At 39.3% G+C, this 20,903-nt stretch overlaps 1 protein-coding gene across 1 annotated transcript in view; it reads left to right on the forward strand.

Moving 5' to 3' along the window:
- Positions 1-20,903, forward strand: part of MAPKAPK5 (MAPK activated protein kinase 5) — a 39,070-nt gene that overhangs the window by 6,287 nt on the left and 11,880 nt on the right. The window contains exons 2-7 of the mRNA XM_072802555.1: positions 7,192-7,265; positions 8,218-8,293; positions 8,856-8,953; positions 10,648-10,756; positions 12,399-12,488; positions 13,234-13,329. Of these exons, the coding sequence (XP_072658656.1) occupies positions 7,192-7,265; positions 8,218-8,293; positions 8,856-8,953; positions 10,648-10,756; positions 12,399-12,488; positions 13,234-13,329 (543 nt within the window). The remainder of the gene's footprint in view (positions 1-7,191; positions 7,266-8,217; positions 8,294-8,855; positions 8,954-10,647; positions 10,757-12,398; positions 12,489-13,233; positions 13,330-20,903) is intronic.

Genomic DNA, 20,903 nt, shown 5'->3' on the forward strand with positions numbered 1-20,903 from the left:
CAGGTAGGGGCCAGGAATGCTCCTGAACATCTTAATGCACAGGACAACCTCAAACAAAAAACTACCTACTTCAAAATGTCAGTGATGCTGAGCTTGAGAAACTGCACTTTAAATGATTTGGTAGAATTTACCACTAAAGCTATGTGGGCCTAGGCTTTGCTTTGTGGGAAGATTTTTGTTGTTGTTGTTGTTATTAATTCAGTATCTTGCTATAGATTTACTCAGATTTTCTATTTCTTCATGAATGAGTTTTGGTCATTTATATGTCTTTCTAAAATTTGTCCATTTCATCCAGAAGTCTAATTTCTTGGCATAAAGTTGTTTGTGGTGATCCTTTATAATGCTTTGATTCCTCTAAGGTCACTTGTGATGCTCCCTCTCTAATTAATTAATTTCTTTCTTTCTTTCTTTCTTTCTTTCTTTCTTTCTTTCTTTCTTTCTTTCTTTCTTTTTTTTTTTAAGATTTTTATGTATTTATTCATGAGACGGGGGGGGGGGGCAGAGACACAGACAGGGAGAAGCAGGCTCCATGCAGGGAGCCCGATGTGGGACTCAATCCTGGGTCCCCAGATCAGGCCCTGGGCTGAAGTCGGAGCTAAACTGCTGAGCCACCCGGGCTGCCCTCTTTAATTTCTAATAAAAATTTGTATCTTTTTTTCTGTCAGTCTAGCAAAGGTTGTTAATTTGGTTATCTTGAAGACTCAACTTTTGGTTTTGAGTTTTCTGTCTTGTATTTTATTGATTTCTGCTTTAGTGTTTATTATTTCTGCTTACCTTGAGTATTTTTTTTTCTAGTTTTTCAAGATAGAAGCTTACGTTATTGATTTGTGATCTTTCTTTATCATAGATATGTATATATAGGAAAAACAGTATATATAGGATTTGGTACTCTCTCTGGTTTCAGGCATCCCCTGGGAGTCTTGGGACAGACAAGGGGGACTACTGTATTGTGTTTTTATTTTCATTCAGATCAAAATATTTTCTGTTAATAATTTCCCTGTTTCTTCTTTGACCTATTGGTTATTTAGAAGTATTACCCAATTTTAAAAAAGATTTTATTTTTATTTATTCATGAGAGAGACAGAGAGGCAGAGACATAAGCAGAGGAAGAAGCTGGCTCCCCGCGGGGAGCCCAGTGCAGGACTCCATCCCTTAACCCTGGGATCCTGACTTGAGCTGAAGTCAGATGCTCAACTGCTGAGCCACCATGAGCCACCAGGTGTCCTGTCCTGTATTATGTAATTTTTACATTTTTGTTGATTTCTAGCTTAATTCCATTGGTGGTTGAAGAACTTTATATAATTTCAGTTTTTAAAAATTTGTTGAGACTTATGATCCGGCATATGGTTTATCCTAAAGAATATTCCATATTTACTTGGGAGGAATGTATATTCCTTTGTTGTTGGATATGGTGTTTTTTTTTTTTTTATTTTAAGATTTTACTTATTTATTCATGAGAGAGAGAGAGAGTAAGAGAGAGGCAGAGACACTGGCAGAGGAAGAAGGAGGCTCCATGCTGGAAACCCAACATGGGACTCGATTCCGGGTCTCCAGGATCACGCCCCGGGCCATAGGCAGTGCTAAACCACTGAGCCACCTAGGCTGTCCGATATAATGTTCTATAGATGTCAAGTCAAGTTGACATGTTATCTTGACATGTTATCTTCTACATACAGTTGACAGTGTTATCTTCTACATCTTGCTGATTTTCTGTCTGGCTTTTCTATTATTGAGGGTGGCAGTATTGGAATCCCTAAATAATAATAATAATAATAATAATAATAATAAATTATTTAGGATTCCAATAATATTAAATATTATTAATATTAATAATTACATTTATAATATTAATGTTATAATCAATAACATTATTAAATTATTGTTATTTAGGGATTCCAATAATATTATTAAATATTATTATTATTATTATTATTGTCATTTTATTTAATTTTTAGAGAGCACAAGCAGGCAGAGTGGCAGTCAGGAGAGGGGGAAGTAGGCTACTTGCTGAGCAGGGAGCTGGATGTGGGCCTCAATCCCAGGACTTTGAGATTCTGACCTGAGTGGAAGGCAGACAACCGACTGAGCCACCCAGGTGCTCCTCCAACTATTATTATTATTTTTAAAGATTTTATTTATTCATGAGAGACAGAGAGAGAGAGAGGCAGAGACACAGGCAGAGGAAGAAGCAGGCTCCATGCAGGGAGCCTGACGTGGGACTCGATCCTGGGTCTCTAGGATCAGGCCCTGGGCTGAAGGCTGTGCTAAACCACTGAGTCGCCTGGGCAGCTCCCAAATACTATTTTTGAATTATCTATTTTCCTCCTATATTCTGTTAATTTTTGCTTCATGTATTTTTGAACTCTGTTGTTTGGGACCTGCATATATGTTTATAATCATATCTTCCTGGTGAATTGACCTTATCTTTTTAAAAAGTGCCTCTCTATTAACATCTTTTTTTTTTTTTTTAAGATTTTATTTATTTATTCATGAGAGATACACAGAGAGAGGCAGAGGGAGAAGCAGGCTCCGATGTGGGACTCGATCCCGGGACTGGGATCACACCCTGAGCTGAAGGCAGGCACTCAAGTGCTGAGCCACCCCAGGTGTCCCAACAGTTTGTTTTAAAGTCTTATTTTGTGTATTGTCTGTATAGTTTCTTCAGCTCTCCTGTGGTTACTCATTGTATATCTTTTCCATCCTCTTCTTTTTCCATTTATTTTTTTTTATTTTTAATTTTTTAATTTATTTATGATAGTCACACAGAGAGAGAGAGAGAGAGGCAGAGACGTAGGCAGAGGGAGAAGCAGGCTCCATGCACCGGGAGCCTGACGTGGGATCCGATCCCGGGTCTCCAGGATCGCGCCCTGGGCCAAAGGCAGCCGCTAAACCGCTGCGCCACCCAGGGATCCTTCTTTTTCCATTTAATAAGTTGTAATAAAATTACTTGTAACAAAATTTACCATTTTAACCATTTTTATTTTTAATTTTAATTTTTTAAATTTATTCATGAGAGACACACAGAGAGAGAGAGGTAGAGACAGAGGCAAAGGGAGAAGCAGGCTCCATGCAAGGAGCCCGATGTGGGATGCGATCCCGTGACTCTAGGATCACGCCCTGGGCAAGGCAGCACTAAACCGCTGAGCCACGGGGGCTGCCCAAATAACCATTTTTAAGTGTATGCTTCACTGGTATTAAATATATTTATAATGTTGCACAACCATCCACCATCCATCCATATAATTTTTTTGGTCTTGTAAAATTGAAACTCTGTACCCATTAAATGGTAACTCCCGTGGCCCCTTTCCCCGAGCCTCTACCAGCCACCTTTCTACTTTCTGTCTCTATAATATTGACTACTCTAAGCACCTTAGAAAAATGGAGTTATACAGTATTTGTCTTTTTGTGACTGAATTATTTCACTTAGCATAATATTCTCAAGATTCTTCCATATTATAGCATATTTCTGAATTTCCTTACTTTTTAAGGCTGAATAATATTCCATCATATGTATACAGGCACTTAGGTCCCTTCCATGTTTTAGCTATTGTGAATAGTGTTGTTATGAATATAGATTTACAAATATCTCTTAAAGATGCTGCTTTCAGTTCTTTGGGGTATATACTCACAGTTAGAATTGCTGAATCATACGGTAATTCTATCTTTAATTTTTTTGAGGAACTGCCATACTGTTTTCTATGGCATTGGAAATGTACCATTGTATATTACCACCAGCGGTGCACAAGGGTTCCAATTTCTCCATATCCTCACCAACACTTGTTATTTTCTGTTTGTTTTTTAAGCAGTCTTCACACCCAGGGTGGAGCCCAGTGTGGGCCTTGAACACACAACACTGAGATCAAGACCTAAGCTGAGATCAAAATCTGATTCCTAACTGACTGAGCCATTCAGGCATCCCTGTTTATTTGTTTTTTGATAGTAGCTATCCTAATGAGTGTGAGGTTGTATCTCATTGGAGTTTTGATTTGCATTTTCTTTTTTTTTTTTTTTTTTCATTTATTTATGATAGTCACACACAGAGAGAGAGAGAGAGGCAGAGACATAGGCAGAGGGAGAAGCAGGCTCCATGCACCGGGAGCCTGACGTGGGATTCGATCCCGGGTCTCCAGGATCACGCCCTGGGCCAAAGGCAGGCGCTATACCGCTGCGCCACTCAGGGATCCCTGATTTGCATTTTCTTCACGATTAGTGATGCTGAACATCTTTTCCTGTGTTTATTGGCGTTTGTATATTTTTGGGGAAATGTCTATTCAAGTTTTTTTTTTTTTTTTTAAGATTTTATTTATTTGAGAGAGAGTGAACAAGAGAGAGAGAAGGAACAGGGAAGGGGCAGAAGGAGAGGGAGAAACAGACTCCCCGCTCAGCACAGAGCCTGATGCGGGGCTTGATCCCAGGCTAGATCATGACCTGAGCTGAAAGCAGATGCCCAACCAACTGAGCCACCCAGGTGCCCCTCTATTCAAGTTCTTTGACCAGTTTTGAATCAGGTGGTTTGGGTTTTTTTGTTGAGTTTTAGGAATTCTTGTATATTCTGGGTATTAATCCTTTATTAGATACTTGATCTGCAAATATTTTCTTCCCATTATGTGGGTTGCCTTTTTTACTGTTAATAGTGTTTTATGATGCACAAAATTTTTAGATTTTCATCTTCATCTTATCTGGTTTTTCTTTCATTTCCTGTTCCTTTGGTGTCTTATCCAAGAAATCATTGCCAAATACAATGTTATGAAACTTGTGTCTTATGTTTTCTTCTGAGAATTTTATTGTTTTAGGTCTTACAGTAAGGTCTTTGATCCATTTTCGGTTTTTGTATATAGGATTAAGCATCCACCTTTGTTCTTTGCATGTGGATAGTCTACCCCAGCACCATTTGTTGAAATCTTTTTAACTCGTTTGCTTGTCTGAATCTAAAGTATAAGTCTTACCGACAGCTGTAGTTGGACCTTTTTTGTATTTGTCACAAATATTCCTATTATTTGCAAAAACAGACAATGGATAGTTTTGTCTGTGGGTCGTGATTTCCTGGCCCTTGGAAGGATTTAGAAGAATTACTTCATTCCATGTATTCATATCCTTATTAATTTAAGGTAGTATTTATATTTCTTTAGCAGAATTCAGTGTTTTTCATTGATGCCTTTGAAGTAGTATATAATTTATTTCAGTGAATTATGCCTTCCTACATTCTCCTTTGTCATTAAAATATGTGAGAAAATAAGCCATCTACACATAGAAGAGTTGACAGATGTGAGAGTGTTACTTCTCCTCCCCAGTTGGGCTTCTTGAAGACTTAGACGGGTTAATGTTTATGGCACCATCACCAAAAGTGAGAACTAAACCTGGAAAAGAGGACAAGAGGTGTAAGGAAAACAGGGTTCAGAAATCAGAGCTGTAGGGAGGCCTGGTAGTGCCTCTCTTACTTCCCGTAAAGTCAAGTGTTAAAACTCTTGTCAGAACCTCTCCAAGTTGAATAGTCTTGGCTGTGTATCAGGTAAAGTACCATCTGAATAAGCACCAGCACAGTGACTTTGGTCTAACGTTATTTTCACATCCCAGGAACTGTGCAAATGAATAGTCCCTTGATCTGTTTATGACAGATAATTCCATGGAAAAAAACTCTTTCTCCTGAATCTCCTATGAATGTACATATTCATTAGAGTTGAGAAGAAGGAGAGGTCTAGCAAATGATTTTACTCTACCATGAAGCTTAGACTATACTCCCAACTCCCTCTTTCCCAATCCTGTATTCCTCCTGTCTTCTCAAACAGTCTACTCATGGAAACATGAAGGAGGAGGCAAGTTAAGTGGGTAGGTTTGAATTCTGTTTAGGAGGTAGTGACTGGGGCAGAGCCTGGGACCTCCCTGAGTGGGCAAGATTTGTCCCTAATCTTCAGTGTAAGGCAGTTACCTTTAATAGCTAGAATGGTGCTAGGGAAGAAGCCAAAGCTTAGATTCTAGTCTTACTAGTGCTTGTAACTCACTGTGTGACCTTGACAAGCTCCTTAACCCTGAAGTACAGTTTTTCAGAAGGGAGTTTGTGTAATGATCTTACTGATCTTTCCCAAATTAATATCCCTCTCTCATTTGGCTTTAGTCTACCTTTCTGGTCTTTCATTCCAATTATTGAGCATTTATTATATAATGAGAACTTTTATCAAGAACTGGGTATCAGAAAAGTGGAGATGATGACCAGTCCAAGCTTATTTTGTATTTTTGCATATTAATTGAGCAGAAGTTCTGTTTTTGTCTCTGAACTTAGTCTGGTGTCTGGCACACACCAGTTGCTCAATGAGTGTGTGTTACATGGACAGATATCCTGTTCCCATATACTGGGAATCAGGATTCTACTAGATTTTGCAGGAAAACAATTTGAAAGTGTCATGAGTCCCAGCCTACTTTCTCAAGGTCTCCATTTGATTTCCTTTTCTTCCTGTGGAACCCTGAAAAATGAATTTTAGCCTGTCACAACTTAAATATATGGATGGCTTTCATGCCTGAAAGCCTATGGCAACAGAAGTTCAACATACAGTGTTTAGACAGGAATTCCATAAACACTTCCACTAAACCATAGAGACAATACCTGGAACTATTGAAAGCTATTAAAATTGTAAATAAACAATTGAAAACTATAAAAAATACAGTTAATGAATACAACACTTGAAAATTAGATAAACTTATTATATTCACTACTACCTTATTTGAACTTTTAAGATTAAAATCATTTAGTTATTCCAATAATTTGATCAGCTTGTTCAAGGGTTTAGGCCTCAGTATCATAGAAGCATGTATGAGACCAGTCTTTCTGGAACCTCAGAAAATATACTGACCATTTTAGTAAGTGAATATTCAGTAGTGAAGCATTTTAAAAGAATATCTTCCTCTCACACTCTGTACCCTCCCCGAAAAACACTGAGTATCTACTCAAATGGACCTGTAGATGAGCTGAAGAATTTCTTCTTTTCCAAAAGTGTTTGCTTTCTCTTGTGCTGGAAAACAGTGCCTAAGTCATTTAGACAAAATACCTAATTATAAAGCCAAAAGAATGCAAAACCCTAGTATCAGTTTCTTTTAGAAGATGAGATATTGAGTGGTAAGGTTGTCTCACCCTGCTCAATTATTTGTTTTTTTAATTGGAGAATCATTGTCTGCCCCTCCCTTTTTTTGTTTTAATAGGAAACCTCTATTTTAGAGGAATACAATATCAATTGGACTCAGAAGCTGGGAGCTGGAATTAGTGGTCCAGTTAGGTAAGAGACCCACATGCAAACTATGGCAGAATTACTCTGCAAAGGGCCATTTGACGAACATTGTACATTAGAAGCATCAGCTGTGCCAGATTTGTGAAATAGCTTTAATTTTAACAAGTGGAGGTATTAATGTTAGGCTTTTTCTCATCCATTTAGAAATATATTTAAGTGACTGAGTCACATTTTAGTGACTGAGTCACTATGTCACATGGTCTGTGACATAGACTCATTTAAGATATCAAGACTGAGGCACCTGGGTGGCCAAGTTGGTTAAGTGTTTGACTCTCGATTTCAGCTCAGGTCATGATCTCAGGGTTGTGAGATTGAGCCCTGTGTTGGGCTTGCACTAGGCATAGAGCCTGCTTAAGATTCTCTCCTCCCTCTGCGGCCCCACCCCCCCTCATTCTCTCTCTCTCTCTCTCTCTCTCTCTCTCTCTTTAAGATTTTATTTATTTATTCATGAGAGACACAGAAGGCAGAGACATAGGGAGAGAGAAAAGCAGGCACCTCACAGGGAGCCCAATGTGGGACTCGATCCCAGAACCCTGGGATCATGCCCTGAGCCAAAGATAGACTCTCAACCGCTGAGCCACCCAGGAGTCCCGTCTCTCTCTCTTAAAAAAAAAAGAAGAAAAAAAAAAAGTCTCACACACACATATACATAGTGAGACTGCAGAGCTACTGTGAGAGTCACCTGTCGTGAGTAGAGGCCATTCTTGGCCATCCATCCTCAGGATGCTTCCTCATGGCTCAGGAGCTGAGGCCTGTGCAGGGTGGGTGGGTAAAGATGGCTTTTCTGCCTCTCCACCTGCTAGCTCTAGGGGCAAATTTGTTTGGATGCACCTGGATATATTCTTGATTAGAAGTGCAATTCTAAAAGAACAAACTTGTTAAATTAGTTTTCACTGTAACATAGATGATTTCTGATTGAATTTTTTTCCTCCAAATCTAGAGTCTGTGTAAAGAAATCTACTCAAGAACGGTTTGCACTGAAAATTCTTTTTGATCGTCCAAAAGCTAGAAATGAGGTATGGCCCTTTATTGCCTTGATTTGCCTAAATATTGGAAGTGCCTAAGAATTATTTTTTTTTACAAGGCAGCTTCCAGGAGGGAATATAGAGATGCATACAGAATTTTATTTACCCCTTTTCCTATTGCTTTATCATTATAAAGCAGTCCCACATCTACCAGTACCAAAGCCTGTCAATCTTACTTCCTTTCAACCACCTCTTGTTCTTTAATTAATGTGGTTCTTATACCCTGAAGTATTTAGGTTTACCTCAGCTTATACTTATTGGACAAGGTCCTTGAAGAGCGGAGAATGGTGGCTAGTGTCCTGTAAGTGTGTGCAGGAGGGCTGTAAGGATATGTTTCTAGTTCTAAAAAATATACATTTGTTTTAAATCATCTGAGTGTGGTGATGACATATTAGTGACATGTGCAATGGAAAATGTATTCTTTTGCTTAGGGGTATATGAAAATTTCTGAGACAAATGAGTTATCTGCCAGATTTTTCATTTGCTAATGGGGGGGGGGCAGCAGAAAGTAAATCTGTCGGTGAGGTGAAATGTTTCATCTGTTCTCTTTAAGGTACGTCTGCACATGATGTGTGCCACACACCCAAATATAGTCCAAATTATTGAAGTGTTTGCTAACAGTGTACAGTTTCCTCATGAGTCCAGCCCCAGGTAAGACCACATGGAGGTCAGCACCACATGTCCACCTCTCCACGTGTAGGCCAAGGTATAGTGGGGTTTTCCTCTCTTTTGTGCTCTTTTCCCCACCCCCTTTTCTCACCATCCCTCCTTCCCTCCCTGCCTCCCTCCCTCTTTCTCTCTTCTTTTGATTTTGGAAAGTCTCAAACATTTGTAAAAGCAGACAGAATTATGAAATGAATTCTCAGGTACCCATCACTGAACCTCAATAGTTACCCACTCATTGCCAGTCTTGTTTCAGCTATGCCCCATATACTCTCTGGGACCCTGATTATTGTGATTACTTTCTCTTTAAAGAAAAGAAAAGTATGTAATGTGGAATTAAAACAGATTCTATTTCAAATTAGTGAAAGGGGACCAAATATTATTAGGCACTGGCTTACGTTGATATGGCAAAAAGCCCTTATTTAGCCTGACGTCCCTTTTATTTATTTATTTATTTATTTATTTATTTATTTATTTATTTATTTATTTATTTATTAATTTATTTATTTATGATAGTCACACAGAGAGAGAGAGAGAGGCAGAGACACAGGCAGAGGGAGAAGCAGGCTCCATGCACCGGGAGCCCGATGTGGGATTCGATCCCGGGTCTCCAGGATCGCGCCCTGGGCCAAAGGCAGCCGCTAAACCGCTGCGCCACCAGGGATCCCCTGACGTCCCTTTTAAAGGAGGAAATCAATATTATTTTTTTAGCTGCCAAATGGGTGGCATTCCAGGGAGTAATTCAAGGTTAAATAAGGTATGATTTCTATTGGAGACTGAGATGTAAATCTATCATCATAGCAATGTGATAGGCAGCAAGGAGAGGCATCCATAAAATATCTTGAGCTTATAAAGGAGAGGAGAGCTGCTCACTGTAGGCTGGGGAGACAAGGTATCTCACAGAGTGGTAATGTGGGTGCTAGGATTTGAAGGGGATGGGTAGGAGTCTTTGGGTGGAAAAAAGAAGATGGATTTGTAAAAACAAATGGGAAATCAAATGACTGTTTCTTACAACTGTGCTCTGTTGGTGAAAGCATTTGGATAGAAACTGGAAGCATTTGTATAAAAGAATGATAACCAGAATTACGATTTTTTCTTAACAACATGAAAATTTTTGCTTTTCTTTAGTAGCTGTGTAACCCTGTCCGGCTGTCTTGCTGGGTATGCTGTGGCTCACATGGAAAACTAGTGTAGTGGGGGAAGGAGTGGAGAGAGACACACAGACATAGACACAGAAACAGACAGATGCAGAATGAGAGTGAATAACCAGGCTAGCCCAACACCAGCCAGCTGACTTGAGATTCATATCCTGTACAGCTGTATTCCGTTTTCAATATACTTTCCATCTAGCTGCCCTAAATGCAGTACAAAACATCACTTAAAAGATCACTCCTCTTTAACATCTAGTAATAACTAAGTACAGTATCTTCAAGAGGATCATTGTCTTCAAAACTTATTTTATTTCCTTTTTAGCTTCTTAGAAAGTTCTAAGTAAAGGATATTCCTTGTCTGTAGCATCCAGTTGGTAGTGACAAGGGGTCCAACTCCAAGGGGCTAGACTTAGGAAGTAGTTACACACTTTGTAGATGAGGTATCTTTAGGTTAGCTATTTGATGTTTCAGGTTTTTTTTTTTTTTTTTTTTTTTTTTTTTAACTTAACAAAATCAAATGCTTTCAAACAGGGCTCGACTCTTAATTGTAATGGAGATGATGGAAGGGGGAGAGCTATTTCACAGAATCAGCCAGCACCGGCACTTTACAGAGAAGCAAGCCAGCCAAGTAACAAAGCAGGCAAGTTAACCCCGGGTACCAATCAAACTGCCAACAATGTTGGTTAATAAGCACAATTTCATTGGGGGGAATAAAAGAAAGCTTGAAGAAAAGCTCTATTTGATCTCTCATTGCCTGCTTTGTTATGTAATCAGAAAAGATGCTTTGACAGGAGAATTGTGACCCCTTTTATGCTTTGGGGGGGACTGTATTTTTAAGTGGTTGTCAATTGCTTGCCTACTAGAAGATTTAAATAAACTCTGGAAGGAAGGTAATCTTTTAGTTCCTGTGTAGACCGTAGATATCTTTAAACATGTGGTGTCCAAGCACTGTTGCTGGACTTTGAGATAAATTGCTGCTGATAACACCTGAAAGATTGTATGGGATAAAAATATGTTCTGGGACAATTGTATACAAGATGCTTTTTGCTTATGAGTCACCTCATGAGATTTTAATAGAATTCTTGGGTCTTTGTAATTCTGGGTTATTCCTGATTATAGTCTCTGTATTTTGTGTGTGGGTTTTTTTTTTTTTTTTTTATAGTCTCTGTATTTTGACATCACATTGGATTACTAGAAAAATGATATATGTCACAAACAGTACTGGGAATCTAACTGGAAATAACCTCTTGAGGAGGTGAAAAGCTAACTCTGCAAGGCTTATCTTCAGGCCAAGCAAGCAAGGCAAAAAGCAGGAATCAGCACAACTGGTTCTAAACAGAAAATTCTTCCAAATTTTCCATGAACCTCAAGCATTTTTTTTCCACTTATAGTGAGAATTACTATCAAAGTCTACTTGATTGGGTCAGAGCCCCTTGTCATGTTAACAGAAGACCTGCCCCTCAGGTAGTACACTACCTGCACTTGCACGGCAGCTGGTGGCCTTAGCTTTGGGTGCTAACAATGTGCAGGTACCTCAAGCATTTTGTGATGCCTCCTTTCTGGTAGGGAGGAACTGATATTTGGAATGCCAGGGCAATTTCATGCTGAGAGTTGAAGAACAGATAGAATTTGTTCTATTTAATTTTCAAAATTACATCTTATATTTTTCAAATATTTCAAATATTAGGATGTGCTCAGGGGATCTTGTATAAAACAAAAACCCTTCAAACCCATCTAAACAGGTGACATTTCATTTCAGCAAATGGGATGAGCAAATTGGAACATAAGGTAGAAAAATGCAGTTAGCGACTTTCTATTTTTCTTGAAGGCAGAGCCTGGCATTGAGCCCCCCGGACAGTGCAGTTCTCTTCGGAGCCAGGTGTGAGTGCCCACTGCCCCGTGGGGGGAAACCCAGGCCTGCTGAAGGCTGCCTGGCACAGCGCTTACTCTGCAGTGCTGGTTGCATCTCAGATGAGTGGAATTGGAAGCATTTCATTCTTTCCATTTTGTACAGGATTTAACTTTGACAAAGAAGTGTTTTACTGTTTTATTTTTCTTTTTGTTTAATGAAACACAGGTTGCAGCTAAACTAAGCTGAATTCATTTCTATTTCTTGGTACTCAAAGTCTTACTCAATTTCTGCTGTAAAACTGAAAGCCAGCCACAGTCTTAATTGACTTAATTAAGGATATATATATATTAATATCCTGAGTTCTCTAAGCCAGGGGTGTTAAAGAGCTATCTTTTCTAAGATATGGTTGCTCCATTATGTCCTTTTCCAGATAGCTTTGGCTCTACAGCACTGTCACTTGTTAAACATCGCTCACAGAGACCTCAAGCCTGAAAATCTGCTTTTCAAGGATAACTCTTTGGTGAGATGACTTGTTTTTCTGCATTTTAGTGTTGTCACTCTCAACACAGTTCAGGAATGGGTGTGTAGGTGTAGATTCAGAGTGCTCTGAATTCATGGTGAAGAAGCGTTAAGCCAAAGTGCTTCCAGCAGCTTACTTTCCCCACTTCCTTGCTAGAGGCTCAAGGACATTCTGTTATACCCCTTGCACTGATAATTTTGGATGGTACTGATATACATTTGTAAGACTTAAGATTCTGGATATGATTTGGAGGTGATGTTAAAAAGACAGGAATCTATATGCTGTTAAATATTCCCTTGAAGTGTAATAGTTGTATTTGTCATTAATGCTGATAAGGTGTTTTTTCCTCTCCAGTCTCACCCCCTGCCCCATGTACCATGTCCCACCGAATAAGTTGCTCTGGCAACCATGAAGCTGATGCTGAAAGTGAAGTTGCACCCTGGATTGAAGAGAGATGATGGGCCAGTAGATAGAGTCAGGGGGTACTTTTAGTATTGCATATACAGGTCACAAAACAAGGCTAACTGTGAGTGGGTAAAAATGCTTTACCTCTGTGTTACTAAGAAAAATTCCTCAGTATGAATAATTGTGAGGAATCCAGATGTGAGGACTTGCTATTCATAGGCTCAAGGTGTCAGCCAGAACCTCGTGAGAGACAGCTTAAGGTAACTTGTCTTCCACCTGGATTTTCCTTTAGTGTTTACTGACAACTCTGGAGCAAGGACTCCCATTTGTTTTATTTCAGGATGCCCCAGTGAAGTTGTGTGACTTTGGATTTGCCAAAATTGACCAAGGTGACTTGATGACACCCCAATTCACCCCTTATTATGTTGCACCTCAGGTAAGCATTTCTGTTTCTGCCACAGGATGTGTCACCAGGCTGTCTATAGACAAGTTTCTTCTCTTCGACAGCACAAGTGAGTGTGTATTACCAATGGGAAGGGGAGAAGTCAGCTTCAGAAATCTACAGTCTGCTTAATTAGGTGCAGGCATTTTATTTTATTTTATTTTTTTAAAGATTTTATTTATTTATTCATGAGAGAGACAGGCAGAGACACAGGTAGAGGGAGAAGCAGGCTCCATGCAGGGAGCCTGACATGGGACTCGATCCCCGGTCTCCAGGATCAGGCCCTGGGCTGAAGGCAGCGCTAAACCGCTGAGCCACCTGGGCTGCCCAGGCATTTTATTTTAAAATCAACTTATTTTAAAAACAATGTATGATTTATGTATAATAAAATACTACTTTTAGTGTAGTTTGATGAATTTTGACAGATACTCCTGCATGGTCACCACCACAGTCAAGATATGAAACCTTTCCATCATTCCAGAAGCTCTCCTGGACCTTTGTAGTTATTCTGCTCCCCACATAGTCCCTGGCCGCAGGCAACCACTTATCGACTTTCTGTTGTTATGGGGTAGTTTTGCCTTTTGTAGAAAATCATATGAATGGAACTCATTATACTTGTTGTATTTCACTTCTTTTGCTCAGTACGTGTTTGAAATTCATCCATGTTGCTGTGTCTTTCAGCGTCTTTCAGCGGCTAATTCCTTTTTGTTTTTTTTTAAAGATTTTATTTATTTATCCATGAGAGACACAGGGAGAGAGAGAGAGAGAGGCAGAGACACAGGCAGAGGGAGGAGCAGGCTCCATGCAGGGAGCCCGACGCTGGACCCGATCCCATGACCCCGGGATCACGACCTGGGCGTGAAGGCAGGCGCTAAACCGCTGAGCCACCCAGGCTGCCCTCCTTTTTGTTGTTAAGTAGTATTCTGTCACAGAGGACTAATATTTGTTTATCCTTTGACTGACCGATGGCCATTTTGGCTTTTTCATTTTTGTCTATTATGAATAAAGCTCGTAGGAACATTCATTTATGTGTTTTGGGGGACATCTTTTCCAAAATGGTTGTACCATTTTACATATTCCCCAGTAATATCTAAGAGTTGCAGTTGCTTCATGGTTCTTACCATCCACTCATGTTTGTTAGTATTTATAATCTTAGTTTATTAGGTCCATAGTATTATTTAATTATGGATTTAATTATAACGTTTTCTTAATTATATAACTGTTGAATATTTTCTCATGTGTTTATTAGACATTCAGTTGTGAAGTATGAGTACCTTCTCTTGTGAAGTATGGGCGTAAATCTTTTGCCTGTTTTTTGGTTGTTGGTTTTATTTTTTTTTTTTTGGTTGTTGGTTTTATAATTGTGAGGTATAAAAAGTTATTTTCTGGATACAAATCTTTTGTTGTATATGTGCATTACTTTTTATTGCTACTGCATGAATTGCCACAAACATAGTGCCTTAAAACAACAGTTTATTACCTCATGGTTTTAAAGGTTAGAAGTCTGAAATGGTTTCAGTGTGTTGGCAGGACTGTTCCTTCTGGAAGCTCTGGGAGAGAATCCATTCCCTTACCTTTTCCACCTTTGAGAGGTGCCTGCATTCTTTGGTTGGTGGCCTCTTTCTTCATTTACAAAGCCAGTGCTATAGTATCTTCCAGTATCTTGGACTCTGACCCTCTGGCTTCATTTTCACAATTATGATTACATTAGATATATCCAGACAATCCAGGATAGTTCCCCATCTCAAGATCCTTCATTTAATAAAATCTTCAAAGTCCCTTTTCTGTGTAGGGTAACATATTTACAGGTCCCAGGGATTAGAACATGGACATCTTTGGGAAGCCATTATTCTGCCCATCACATATATATTATGAATATCTCTTTCAGACTGTGGCTTGCTTTTTAGAGTGACAGCAGTTTTTTATTTTTTTAAATTATATTTTTGTTTATTTATTTATTTAAGAAATCTCCACCCGCAGTGTGGGGCTTGAGCTCACAACCTGGAGGTTAAGAGTTTCATGCTTCACTGACTGAACCAGCCAGGCACCCCAGAAGTTTTTTATTTTGATCAAGTCTAAGTCATTCTTTTTTGGGGGGGAGGGGAAAAGGGAGAGAGGGAGAGAGGGGAGGGACACAGGAAGAGAGAGAATCCCAAGCAGGCTCCGTGTGCAGCATGGAGCCAGACATACGGCTTGATCTCAATCCTGAGATCATGATGTGAGCTGAAAACAAGAGTTGGATGCTTAACTGACTGAGCCATCCAGACACCCCTCACCCATTTTTTTAAAATTTTAAAATTTTTATTTTTTTTTAAAGATTTTATTTATTCATGAGAAACACGAGAGGAGAGAGAGAGAGAGGCAGAGACACAGGCAGAGGGAGAAGCAGGCTCCATGCAGGGAGCCTGACATGGGACTTGATCCCGGGTCCTCAGGATCATGCCCCAGGCTGAAAGCAGCACTAAACTGCTGAGCCACCCGGGCTGCTCTCATTTTTTTTTTTTTTAAACGGTTGGTGGTTTTGTTCCTAAGAGATTTTTCTGTACCCATGTACATAATTTTTCTCATGTTTTCTTATTAAAGGTTATAGTTCTAGCTTTTAAAAAAAAAAAAAGATTTTATTTATTTATTTATTTATGAGAGACACAGAAAGAGAGAGAGAGAGAGAGAGGCAGAGACACAGGGAGAGGGAGAAGCAAGCTCCATGAAGGGAGCCTGACGTGAAATTCAATCCCAGGTCTCCAGGTTTCACGCCCTGGGCTGAAGGCGGAGCTAAACCGCTGAGCCACCTGGGCTGCCCCAGCTTTTCTTTATAAGATTTATTTATTTATTTTAGAGGGAGCATGAGGAAGGGGGTAGGGGGAAGGAGTCAGATGCTTAAGTAGGGGGAGGGGCAAAGGGAGAAGGAGAGAAGCCGACTCCCTGCTGAGCATAGAGCTTGCCTTGGGGTTTGATCCCATGATCCTGAAATTATGACCTGAACCGAGATCAAGAGTTGGATGCTTAACCAACTGAGCCACCTGGGGTTCCCCCCACCCTTTAATTAGGCTCCATGCGTAGCACGTGCCCAGTGCAGGGCTTAAACTCAAAATCATGAAATCAAGAACTGAGCTGAGATCAAGAGTCAGATGCTTAATCAGTTGAGCCTTCCAGGTACTTCTATAGTTTTATTTAGCTTTTACCTTTTGGACTATGATTCATTTGAGGTGTGTGGTGTGGGTGTGTGTAGAATAAAGGTCAAGGGTTTTTTTTCCTTATGGTTGTCAAGTTTCCACATTATTTGTTGAAAAGAATAACCTTATATCATTGAATTACCTTACAATTTTGTCAAACTGAATTATCTTGCTGTTTTGTCAAAAATCAATTGACCAGGGGCACCTGAGTGGCTCAGTCACTTAAACATCTGACTTGATTTTGGCTCAAGGTCACAATCTCAGGGTCGTGGGATGGAGCCCTGTGTCAGGCTCTGGGCTTAGCACAGAGTCTGCTTGAGATTCTCTTTCTCCCTCTCCTTTGGCCCCCTCCTCCTTCAAATAAATAAATAAGTAAATATCTTAAAAGAAATCAGTTGACCATATATGTTAGTCTGTTCTAGTCTATTTTGATTGTCTATCCTTGCAGCAATATCATGTGGATTACTATAGGTTTATATTAAGTTTTGACCTCAGATATCAGATAGTATAAGAAGTCCTTCAATTTTATTCTTTTTTAAAAATATTTTATTTATTTGATCAAGAGCAAGCGAGAGAGAGAGAGAGAGAGAGAGAGAGCAAGGGAAGGGGTAGACAGAGAGGAAGAAGCAGACTTTCCACCGAGCAGGGAGTCTGATGTAGGATAGGATTCAATCCCAGGATGTTGGGATCATGACCTGAACGAAAGGCTCAACTGACTGAACCACCCAGGTGCCCCAAATTTATTCTTTTTTCAAAATTGTTATGATTATTCTGAATCTTTTGTACTTCTCTATGTTTTATTTATCTTTTAAAGATTTTATTTATTTATTTGACAAAGGGTGCACACAGCAGGGGGAATGGCAGAGGGAAAGGGAGAAGCAGGCTCCCCACTGAGCAGGGAGTCCGATGTGGGGCTTGATCCTAGGATCCCTGGATCATGACCTGAGCCAAAGGCAGATATTTAATCGACTGAGCCACCCAGGCACCCTACTTTTCTTTTCTCTTTTCTTTTCTTTCTTTTCTTTTCTTTTCTTTTCTTTTCTTTTCTTTTCTTTTCTTTTCTTTTCTTTTCTTTTTTTTCTTTTCTCCTTTCCTTTCCTTTCCTTTCCTTTCCTTTCCTTTCCTTTCCTTTCTTTCCCTTCCTTCCTTCCCTTCCTTCCTTCCTTCCTTCCTACCTTCCTTCCTTCCTTCCTTCCTTCCGATTTTATTTATTTATTTATTTATTTATGAGACCCACAGAGAGAGGCAGAGGCAGAGGGAGAAGAGGGCTCCATGCAGGGAGCCCAATGTGGGACTCAATCCCCAGACTCCCAAGATCACTCCCTGAGCCAAATGCAGATGCTCAACCACTGAGCCACCCAGGCATCCCCTTACTTTTCTATAAATTTTAAAATTCACTTCTCTAAAACGGAAAAGTCTCCTGGGATTTGATTTGGATTGTGTTTAATTAATCTGTTGATGAATATGGAGAGAGTTGACGTCTTAACAATATTAAGTCTTCCAATCAGTAAACATGATAGATCTTTTTATTTAGGTCTTTAATTTTTCTCAGAAGTGTTTGTATTTCTTAGTGTATAGGCTTTATACATATTTTTTTAGGTTTATTCCTAGATTTTATATTTTTGGATGCTGTTGGAAATTATATTTTTAATAATTTCATTTTCCAGTTTGTTGTGCTTGCAGAAGTACAAATGACTTTTGATCCCTTATATCTTGCTAAATTCACTTATTTATAGTAGATTTTTGTAGATTTGTTAAGATTTTCTACATATAAAATCATGTTTTCTGTGAATAATAACAGTTTTACTTTGCTCTTTCCAGTACATTTGCCTTTTTTTTCCTTTTCCTTGCCTTATTGTACTGGCTAGGCCCACTAGCTGAATATAAGTGATTAGAGCTGGGGGATCCTTGGGTGGCTTAGCGGTTTGCCGCCTGCCTTTGTCCCAGGGCGTGATGCTGGAGTTCCTGGATCGAGTCCCACATCTGGCTCCTTGCGTGGAGGCTGCTTCTCCCTCTGCCTGTGTCTCTGCCTCTCTCTCTCTCTCTCTCTCTCTTTGTGTCTCTCATGAATAAATAAATAAAATCTTAAAAAAAATAATTAGAGCAGACATCCTTGCCTTATTTCTGATCTTAGAAAAAAATGTTCAGTCTTTTCCCATTAAGCATATTAACGGTGTTGTTAGATGCTCTATTTTGGATTGAGGAAGTTTCCTTCTATTCCTAGTTTACTGAAAGGGAATGTGTTAAATTTTGTCCAATGCTTTTTTTGCATCTGTTGGGCTGATGATATATTTTTCTTCTTTCTTTTGTTAATGTGATGAATTCATTGATTTTTGAATGTTATACCAATTTTACATTCCTGGGACAGACTCTGCTCAGTCATGATATATTTATCTTCTTGCTTGATTTGATTTGCTAGTATTTTGTTAATGATTTCAAACAAGAGAGATGTTGGTCTATAATCTTTTTTTATAATGTGTTTGCTTGTTTTCAGAGTATTAGGATAATGCTAACCTTAGACAGTTGGGAAATGTATCCTGGTTTATTTGCTGAAACAGTTTTGCAATTGCTGAAACAGTTTGGAGTCTTCATTGAAAGTTTTAAATGATTTAATCCATTTTTTTAAAGATTTATTTATTTATTTATTTATTTATTTATTTATTCATGAGAGGCACAGAGAGAGAGGCAGAGACATAGGCAGAGGGAGAAGCAGGCTCCCTGCAGGGAGCCCGATGTGGGACTTGATCCCTGGACCCCAGGATCACACCCTGAGCCAAAGTCAGATGCTTAACCACTGAACCACCTAGGCATCCCTGATTTAATCAATTTTAAAATAGGTATATAGATTAGTTGAATTTTTTATTTCTTTAGCCGTTTTTCAAGAAATTTGACTACTTGTTGAATTTATTGGCATAAAATTATGGTAATCTGTTATTAATTTTTGAAATATCTTTAGAATCTGTAGAGACAGATGTGAATAGTAGTTATGCCTTGAAGTGGGCTTGCTGCACCTGCTGTTAGTCATTTAGTGTAGGGGGTAGGTGGCTGAGTCAGTCTGCTCAGAAGTTGAGCTGAGTTTGAGCTTTCTTGTTGCTATGGTTCTGTTCAGTGCACCACTGGCATCCCTCTCTTGTTGCCTTGTGCCTAGTGTGGGGGCTGGGAGTACCAGCGGGTATTATTTATTTATTTAATTTTCATGTTCCTTTTCCACTGTTAGCTTTGGCTGCACCTGTGTGCCTATGCATGCACCTGTGCACCTGTGCCTCAGAGGGGCTCTCGAGTCACAATCTTTCTCCTCCCCTAGCAGTAGATTATGCTTGCCTGCCTGGCAGAGGATGACAACAGCTAAGGATGGGAAGGTACATGTTTTCTGAACCAGCCCCAGTCTTCTTGTGCAGGGGTCCTGTTGAGCATGTGGCAGAAGTCTGTGTGGAAGAATCTGTGAGGGGTGCAGATTCCCCTTGTTTCTGTGATTCCTACAGAGTCTGCCAACCCCTCATGGTAGCCCACACTTAGCCTTTAGCAGTTTCCTGAAAATTTAGCTGAATTCTTTTTACTCGTGTGGTATGCTATAGTGCTTACTCCCAGGCTCTGTCATAGATGAGCCATTTTTCACATCTTGCCTCTTCCTGGAAGGGTCTTTCTTTAGATTGCAGGGTACTTCAATTGCCTCGAGACCTCTGATCTGTAGGGTTCAGGAAAAGTGAGATTTTGTAGTTTAGCTTTTCCTTGCTGTTACAGTGGGAGTAACACTCCAGCTTTCTACATTCTAAACAGAAACAAGTCCTAGCAGTTTGACTAGGGTGTAGGTATTTGTTTTTCCTGCTAGGGGTTTGTTGAGTTCCTTGGATCTGTTAGTTTATGGTGTTTATCAATTCAGAAAATTTTTCAGACATTTCTTTAAACATTTTTCTGCTTGTCCTCTCTGCCTTTTTTCTAAGACTCCAATTACATGTGTGTTAGATCATACAGAGTACTGAAGTTCTGATCTTTTTTTTTTTTTTAAGATTTTATTTTTAAGTAATGTGCATCTAATGTGGGGCTCAAACTCAAGACCCTGAGATCAAGAGTCTCATGTTCTACCAACTGAGCCAGCCAGGCACTCCCATGATTTTTTTTTTCCCATCTTTTTTTCTATCTGCTTCACTTTGGCCAAGTTCTATTGCTAGGTTTTCTTCTGCACTAATTTGTGAATTTCATCATTTCACATTTATATCATGTTTCCCTTCTCATTTTGTTCATGTTTCCCTTTAAGTACCTCAACATATTTAATAACATATTTAAATCCTTGTATGCTGATTGTAACAGCTCTGCCATTTCTGAGTCTGCTTATTGACTGATTTCTTTCCTTCCTGGTTATAGATCATATTTCCTGGTTATGGATTACATTTTCCT

Source organism: Canis lupus, chromosome 27, assembly GCF_048164855.1.
Source record: "Canis lupus baileyi chromosome 27, mCanLup2.hap1, whole genome shotgun sequence".
Taxonomy (NCBI): domain Eukaryota; kingdom Metazoa; phylum Chordata; class Mammalia; order Carnivora; family Canidae; genus Canis; species Canis lupus.